The sequence below is a fragment of the Myotis davidii genome, unplaced genomic scaffold, assembly GCF_000327345.1.
Source record: "Myotis davidii unplaced genomic scaffold, ASM32734v1 scaffold330, whole genome shotgun sequence".
NCBI lineage: Eukaryota > Metazoa > Chordata > Mammalia > Chiroptera > Vespertilionidae > Myotis > Myotis davidii.
The window spans coordinates 1,849,564-1,859,034 of record NW_006283770.1 but is presented as its reverse complement, the minus strand read 5'-3'; the positions used below and the strand labels follow the sequence as shown (position 1 = coordinate 1,859,034).

The window sequence follows — 9,471 nt, the reverse complement described above, 5'->3', positions numbered from 1 at the left end:
GCAAATAGCAATATTAAAATATTTCCTCTAATTAATCTTTCACTGCGCACAAATTTCATGCACTGGGCCACTAGTATGGTATATATGCATTTCCCTATGCTGTTTTCAAATATACTAAAATAAACTTCTAAGCTGATTAATAGCAAATGGGGCAAAACAGATCATCAAGCAATCTTTTCATTCCCTAATCAATTAGTAACTAAGATTTTCACTTGGTGTGCTGGAAGATAAAATACTTGTATCCACCAATTTAAATATAATCCACAAATTTAAATATAATGTGGAAAAGCCAGGACAAAAAGAAACCAAAGAGAGAGAGAGAGAGAAAGAGAGAGAGAGAGAGAGAGGGAGAGATTTCATTATTTTCTTAAAAAAACATGAATAAATGAATCATTATTTATGGGATAAATTGTCCCCCAAATAAATGGCTCTAGCTATAGATAACAATCTCCAAATCTCATAATAATTTTTTAAAAATATCGAAATAGAGATACTACTCAAGCTAATAAGATAGTTTGGAGCCCTGGCTTGGTAGCTTAGTTGTTTTGGAGTGTTGTCTCATGCACCAAAAGGTTGTAGGTTCAGTTACCAGTCAGGGCACATACCTAGATTGTGGTTTGATTCCTGATCACATACTGGAGACAATCAATCAGTGTTTTTCTTTCACATCAATTTCTCTCTCCCCCCCCCCTTCCTCTCTCTTAAATCAATAGAAACATATCCTCAGGTGAGAATAAAAAGATAGTGTGGAACTTAGAGAGTCTAGCTTCTTCTCAAAGCCATTTTACTATTAGTTAAATCATCCAAAAAATTAAAATCCACCCCCAACAGTAATACCAACAATGACATCAACAAGGAATGGCAAATAAACAAGTAAACATAAATCATACTATGTTTCCTAGAGATTCCATTACCTTTTGATAGATTTCAGTCCAGCGGGAGCCTTATTAATTATTTTCCACCATGCCTGATAGCAAATGAAAGCCTCATTTGGATTATGATCCCTACCAATTGGAGGAGAAAGAAGACTCACTCAGGTGATATCAACACCATTAGTGTTCTCCATAGGAACCATCAATCTATTCAGGTACGAGTGAATTAAGCTTATAAACAGAATAGCATGCATCCTCCATGTTAACTAACGTAGCCCCTGTTATTGAGAGAATTGAGAAATACAGCCCTGGTTTCCAAGATATATGGGATTTTCCAATTATTTTATAGTTTCGTATGTGAGGCTGAGCGATATTGGTTCATCAAAAAAGCAAACAACAAAAAAACAAACAAACAAAAAAAAACACCCAACAATAACCTTAGATATTTTACTGCTGGAATTGAACCTAAGAGAATTAAGAAAGTCATAGCAAACAACAGCTACAACGAAAATACAGAAAGATAATGATTTCAAATAAGGCTATTTCTATAGAGCACAAAATAGATCCATGGAGCCAGATAGTCTAGTTTCCATGCAATATGCAACCTTTATGTAACAGGATTAATGTCCATGAAAAATAAAATAAACATGTTGCAATATTCCATAAAACATAAAAACCCTTTCTGGGAAAGAAACTTCGTATTTCTTTATACCATCGGATGTTAAAGAGCTTAGCCCTAATAACACTGTGGCAATATGGTACAGAATGCCAATTTAGAGTGCAAAGAAAGGCTTTTCAATCCTTAAGTCTCATCATTTCTCCCTAACACATGGGAATTATATACTTCCACTACACTCCAAGAAGCCTCCTTCAATGCCTTTGGACTATTCACTTTGCTTGTCTATTTTTTGCCAGAACAAAGGCAGAATATGAAATACATGACATAAATGTATGGAAATTACTAATCTACTTATTCTAAAACAAATATAATTCTTTGGCTCAGCGTTGGCACAGCTTTCGTTGATATCCACAGGAGCTATTTAACTGCTCTGACTGATTGAAGATGTGACTGACTCCTCAATAACGAGTAGCTTAAGAAGCTCTGAATAAAAATGCCTTCATGCTCTCTGACCCCAAATATACATCCCTGGTTTACAGAATTCTTAAAAAAAATTTTTTTTCAAGTACATTTCCATATACTGCCAATAACTGGAAAAAAACAAGCATATTTTCCATATGTATTATTTATTTCTAATAATTACTATTAAGACCAATGATAAAGTTGGTATTTCTATCATTTTCACAGAAAATGTTAACTTGTATATTCCTTCAGTAACTTATTTGTGGCTTTACATCATTCACCACAATAATCACCTCTTGGTTATCTCTACTAATGGTGAGGAGCCATGCCAAAGTTGCTCCTAAATCCCGCATATTTCCTTTGGATGAATGTGGCACATTGAAAAACAGACTTGGCTTCCCCATTAGGTTTTGCTTGGCTTGTTTGTTTTAGTGTATTTGTTGTTCCTTTGTACTGTATTGGTTCCTTTTTATAAGGTTGCATTTTCTAGGCTGGTTGTCTAATGAGAGACCATAGTTCTGTGACTGAATAAAGCCAAACTAGGGTGAAAAACCAGTTGTGGAAATCTCTGCAGCAAATAATTTGCAGGTCAGGAAGCAAAGGTTGACTGTGGATCAACTATCAAGATCATTTCACTCCTGGTAGTCTGGATACAAATCCTCCTTCCAAGTTACCAGTAAGAGCAAATGGGTAAAAAAATTAAATATATGTCACCAACACCATGATCAGTAAATGTGAGAATACCCTTTCCTAGACAATAGCAAGACACCTTCCTTAGCATGCTGTTTGCTTTATATATCTATTCCTATTCCATTCCCACTTAGGATTACCCACCAGTCTAAAAGGGGGTGTTAGAGTTGCACTTAGAGCCACAGCTCATTAAATATACGTTATGTTCTTCAAAGCACCCAACTCATGCCTTGGGATTAATTTATTTACCATAAATAAAGTAACCATATTTTCTGAACCTCAAATTGGGCCATATGGTCTGATACGTATTAGCATACTTTTTTTATGAAGAAGATACTGTAAGAAATTGGGACTGCTATGGAAACGGAAAACCGAGTCCGAAATAAAACTCCTAGCAGAGCCCTAATCTTAATTTACATTTCAGAAGTGAGTATTCCCATTTACTGCAAAAATAGCTCTGCTTCCTTCAGTCTTGAACACAAACCCCTCATTCAACCTTCTTTCAAATCGGAATGCTGGTCTCCATACCAAAAAGTAGATTGCCTTCTAACCTATCATGGTTACATTGGTCTGGAAGACCCTGTGCTTCAAGTCAAGTTTCTTTGCAGGCAGGAAAACCAAGAGGCTCCTTTTGTCCATACCAAATGTCCCTTGTAGTCATCAGGATGGCGTTTGGGTCAGGAAGATTTCTTGGAACAGGCCCCTTTGCCACAAATGACAACCCGTAATCATTCTAAACTGTATCAATAAAAAACAAACAAACTTATAAACAGGGATGTGATACCCTGCACCCTGCACATGAGCATATCACATGTTCATTTGAAAAATGTAAACCAAACCTAAGTGTTACCACTTTACCTAGAAACCGCTGCAATGTTAGTGCTGAAGATGCATCGCAGTCCTGAAAATCAACAATGAACAGCATTTCTGATTCTCTTGGGATGTGAGGGTAACTAGTGTTTATGATTCCAGTGCAATTACAAGTAATTTTCTATTGGTTGGTGTTGACTTATATATGGTGTGGTGTGTATACCTTAACTTAAATGTTTCTTCTTCATATATTGGATTCTATTTCAACACATACCTAATGAAAAGATGTTTCACAAAGCTTTAGCGATCCTGTTCAAAACAAATGTGACAAGAAAAGCAGCGGCACTGTGAAATACTACATGTGTCTGAGCATAAAATGAGTTTTCCAGCACAGGTCGGAACACTGTGTTTACTGACAAGATTGCACTGTAACAAAGCCAGAAATCAAAATGTTTACTTACCAATTTGTATTCAACTGGAGACTGAGGAGGTATTTTTTATTAGTAGTAAGTGAATTCCTTCCCTTTAGAAGTTGTTAGAATAAATAGCTTCAAAGTACACCCTATTCATTCAGCTTAGTTTATATTCTAAAAACTCAATCCCATACTCCTGGTGCTGCATTTAACCCAGTAGTAAGGCTTTAAAACTATTTTGTTCTTATTACTTAACTATAAAATCAAGGCTGGTATGACTTGAGGGGTACTTAGAAAATATCAAGCTAGTCTGATACTTCCTACGACTCAACAGAATTTTGGTGCTAGAAGGACTCAAGCAATAATGTAGCCCAATAACCCGACTTTACAATAACCAAACACAAACTGAGAATTAAGGAGATGAAATGATCTTCCCGTGGTCAACAAGCCAGCTCTGGACTCCTAGGCCACCTGTCATTCCTCTGGCATCCACGAGCTCCCTTTCACAGAACTGAAGGAATATTTAGTCCTCCTCTCTTCTCCATAACTGTTATGCATAATTGCTTCCTTTTCAAGCAATTAATTGCAAGAAAGAACAATGCATCCACCCTTGAAAAGATTCTGATTAAGATGACCCTCAAATATTGTACTTTTGGTAACATTTATTATCATCTGAAAAGCAACTAAAGAATCCCAGATCCCAAGAATTCAAATCTCTAAATGGGTCACTTCTCTTTTATCTTAAAACCAAACATGTATGGTGGCCTCTAAGAAGATGACGTTGCCTAAATTAGTTACAAATAGCCCCTGAAAGCACATTTCTCAGTATAAAATTGTCACAAATGGTGCTAATGCATTTTAACTAGCTTTGACTTGGAAAAATTCTACAAATCCATAACTACCTTCACACATTCTCTGTAAGACAGGTATTCTGCACAGAAGTGCCCCTATACAAGTCTTAAGGGCTTAAATGCTTCCTTCTCAGAATGGAATGAAGATCCAGACATCCTAAAATTAATGTATCTTGCAGGGGGAAAAAAACCCATACATTTAGTAGTTAACTAATAAAAGCCTATGACTATCACTTTTTTACGCTTTTACCCTTAAAAAGAAACTATGTACAATAAAGGGAAGCCCCGGGGTCCCCAAATGATTATATTTCCTGGGTTCTCAGAATTGTTAATTCTAAAACATGTCAATTAAATGTAATATAACTTTTCTTATTTAAAAGAGTGTTATAGAACCAGTGAAATACAATGTATTTCCTTCCAAACATAGCCAAGTCATTGCTAATGCTATTATAGAATGTTCAATAAACATCAAAGCTGGAGAGCATGCATTTAAACTATTTTAAGATATAACCAGACCTAGTTGAGAATGGCGAAAGAGAGGTGGTACCTTGTCCACAGGGTCATCTTTATACCATGGCATGCCTGAAATCTTGCCCCAAAAGAAGAAACTGCAACAGTTATTTAATGATAGGCTCTCTTGTGTGTCTGCAAATCAACTCCTTGTAAGGAGCCTCAAATTAAAGAAATTACCCATGATTTTCACAGCATCCTAATAAAGCAGATGTAACTTGCGGGCTCTTAATCTCCTAGAGGAAGATTAAAAGCAATTTAAACATAAAATTGGACATTTACATGGAACTTATTTCAGAGTTTTCACATGTTTTCATTTGCTTCCCTGTAATAACTGATGTAGCATATGCATCATGTGCCCTCTTTTTTTGCTATTGAGGAAACTGTGGTGCAGAGATTAACAGGGTGACTTTTCCAAATAAATAGTGGCCAACCTAAATAGGCTTACAGGGCTAGTGTAATGCTTGTTACATTTTTTGCTTCTAATCCAAAATATAGGATAATGCCATCTTTGAAGTCTTGTTTTGTTTTGTCACTCTCTATTGCCCACTAGAGATATTTGGTCTACACATTCAATCAATTCCTCTGTTTGCTGCTTTTCATTCTCCAAGGTGTTCTCAAGAGGTGTTGCTCTATAAGTGGTGGGGAAGAAATGGGAAGAAGGAAGTAGTTTTGCTTTTAAACCTAACATTGGATTTACTTTGAATTTTAAATATCAATAAAAAAAAGAGAGGTAATTTTATATTATTATCAGATGATGGCCTGGGGTTAAAAAGCTTGATAAAAGTTATTCTAGGTCTTTTTTTTTTTTTTCAAAGTTCACAGTTGTTAGAGTTCATTATGTACTGAGATACACAGTATCTTTTTCCCAAACCTCAGGACAATCATTTTATAAAGAATAGAAGTTGAAGAAACACTGGAGAGAATAAGGCCTATTACATATTCTGAGTTTGCTAACCTATATCTCATTATAACTTAAGAGTGCAAGCCCAATCACTAGCTGTTATCTCACATTCTAGAACACCTTGTTATGAGTTAAACACTTGTATGTGTCATAAATTCCTTTAATAATGATGGTGATGTCGAAAGCAAATGTTTTGACACAATTCTTTCTTATACCAATTTTAGCAAATGGAGTGCCAAATTCTGAGGTGAATCCCCACATTTTGCTTGTATGTGGCAGCACAAAGACATAAATTTAATAAATCTATCATTTATGTTATACATTTAATAGAAAGCTCTTAAGCCATAATCACTGGAGCATCTGGGCATCTATTTCTTCATTAATTCTTTCAGTGCATGCATTAGCTTTGGTTAAATTATCCTGGATTTAAAGGCAGAAGAACAGGATGGTTTCAGAAACATCATTGTAATAGACCAATTTCAAAAGAATTCAGTAGCTAAATTCAACGTCATAGCCCCTTTGCAGATCAGTTATTTAGATTTAAAAAGAGAAGGGAATCTGTGCTGTTATCTGCATGGCATTTAGTCTCACACAAAGAAAAGACAAGAACAATAAAATAGGACTAAGAAATTATTGTTCCAATGATTGTCATTGAACTTTTACATTAGTAAACATTCACAGTATGAAGTCTCTCTCAATCTCCAGCATATAAAGTAGTGCAAAGAAAAAAAGAAAATTCCAGTGCTGGGATTTCTGAACAAAACTTGTTACATTTTCTCTGATGTCATTTCTCCCATGCTGTTAGGCATTTGCTCTCGTATCTTCCCAAAATTAATAATAAAATATAAACAATTTCTAAAGACCCCTGCAGCCTTTTTAAAAGTTAATTTCCAGTTAAAAATAAACTTTAATTAAATCCAAGATAGAATTGTGACCTATATGCTATTTAAATAATTCACTTTCTTTTTTTTCTACATAGTAATTCTTAACAATTTTTTAAAAACAACTATGGAATTCAAAGACATGAGATGATATTAAAGCACTGATAAATGACTGTTCAAATTCATTAGTTCTTACATAGTAAATACTTCAAAATGCCAACTTTTCCCATTACTGCACGATTACTAAAAAACGTTGACAATTTACTTACACATACACACACGCACACAGCACACACACACACTCATTCCACATAGCTATCTTTACTTTTACATCCTTGCCAGTTAATGTGCAAAATTCTTGCATCTAATAAAAAATATAAAGATTGAGTTGCTCCTATTTAAGCCTCCCTCTTCTCCAAGATGCATCATTTATTTGATATGTAATACAAGTTTATAACAATTATGCCATGTATAACCATTAAATGGTGTACTACTGTATGCGTTGGATTCATTTGCATATTTCATTTTCATAACTGCACTCTCTATGCATGAATATATTTGGAGATGCTGGGCTTGGGGGCGAGGGGGCAGTGGCGCACGGAGAACAGGATTCACACATCAGTCTCCACAGCCTTCGCGTTAGAGCAGTTGTTTTTATCTGTCTCACTGTCATCCCCCTTTCCCTGACACTTCTCCTTGGCACAAAGAGATTCCTTAACTCCTTCTTCCATCTCTAGATACTCTGACTTGTCTCCCAGAGAGGAAGAAGTAGAGCTCCGAAATTTCCTCAGCAAATTAGAAGGGATGTACGGGCAACTGACTGCATTCTGTGTCAGTTGTGTCTGTTCCTCATTTTCAGTCTCTCTGTGGTAGAAATAGTTAAAGTTAGAGACAATCACTGGCACTGGTAAAGCAATGGTTAAGACACCCGCAATGGCACACAGCGACCCCACGATCTTGCCCCCCACGGTGATGGGCTTCATGTCCCCATAGCCCACAGTTGTCATGGTCACCACAGCCCACCAAAACGCATCTGGGATGCTTTGGAAATGGGTGGTAGGCTCATCTGCCTCAGCAAAGTACACAGCGCTAGAAAACAGGATGACCCCAATGAAGAGGAAGAAGATCAGAAGGCCCAGTTCCCGCATGCTGGCTCGGAGGGTGTGGCCCAGGATCTGCAGGCCTTTGGAGTGCCTGGAGAGTTTGAAGATCCGGAACACCCGGACCAAACGAATGATCCTGAGGATGGCAAAGGACATGGCCTGCTGCTGCTGCCCGTTGCCACCGCCCTGCTGCTGGGCCAGGTCCGTGCCCAGGGTGATGAAGTAAGGCAAGATGGAGACGATGTCAATGATGTTCATGATGTTTTTGAAGAAGAGAGCTTGGCTGGGACAAGCGAAGCAGCGAACCACAAACTCAAAGGAAAACCAAACAATGCAGACTGTCTCCACAATGAAGAAGGGGTCGTTGAATACCGTGTGGCCCGAGCTCTCGGGGTGGGGCGGCGAGGTGTCATTCAACAACAGCCCACCGTGCCCACCCGCGCTCAGAGCCAGGATGAGATCCCTGTCGTCCCTGAACTCGGGCAAGGTCTCCAGGCAGAAAATGACAATGGAGATTAAGATGACCAGGACGGAGACGATGGCTATGCCCCTGGCCGGGCTGGAGCTCTCCGGATACTCGAAGAGAAGCCAGATCTGCTTTTTGAATTCATTCTCGGGCAAGGCCCTGTCCTCCTCCTCTCTCACGAAGCCCTCGTCCTCCCGGAACTTGAGCAGGGCCTCCTCCCCCAGCTGGTAGAACTTCACCTCCTCCGTGAAGATGTCAAAGGGCACGTTGACCGGCCTCTTCAGGCGGCCTCCCGATTGATAATAGTACAAGATGGCATCGAAGCTGGGCCTGTTCCTGTCGAAGAAGTACTCGTTGCGCAAGGGGTCGAAGTACTGAGTCCTCTTCTCGGGGTCCCCCAACAAGGTCTCGGGGAACTGGGCCAGCGTTTTCATCTGGGTCTCAAAGCGCAGGCCGGACACGTTGATGACCACGCGCTCGCAGCAGTCGCTGTAGCGCACGGCGCTGTAGCCCCCGCCGCCCCCGTCGTCCTGGGGCAGCAGGTCCGTGTAGGAGCCTTCGTCCCCGCGGTGGTCATCATCGCTGTAGTAAAACCGCCCCTCCTCTTCCTCCTCTTCCTCCTCTTCCTCCTCTTCTTCCTCCTCGTCACTCAGCTCCCTCAGGATCTTCTCCTCCGAGCCGCTGGGCATCAGGTCGGTGCAGTGCGGGAAGCTGCTCGGCCGGGGGTGGCCTTTCTTTTTCTCCGGCTGCTGTCGCCGCCTCCGGTGACTGCGTGGACCGCTCTGAGGGTCATGGGAGGTGCAGGCCCCCCGAGACTGGAGGTGGTGGTGGTGGTGGGAGCCCCCTCCGGGCCCCCCGCTGCCTTCCACGGTGGCTGTGGCAGCTGCCAC

At 39.5% G+C, this 9,471-nt stretch overlaps 1 protein-coding gene across 1 annotated transcript in view; it reads right to left on the bottom strand.

The window, feature by feature from the left end:
- Positions 1-7,181: 7,181 nt before the first annotated feature.
- Positions 7,182-9,471, bottom strand: part of KCNA4 (potassium voltage-gated channel subfamily A member 4) — a 6,650-nt gene continuing 4,360 nt past the window's right edge. Inside the window, exon 3 of the mRNA XM_006753943.2 lies at positions 7,182-9,471. This exon is cut by the window's right edge and continues 22 nt beyond it. Coding sequence (XP_006754006.1) covers positions 7,624-9,471 — 1,848 coding nt within the window. The 3' untranslated portion in view covers positions 7,182-7,623.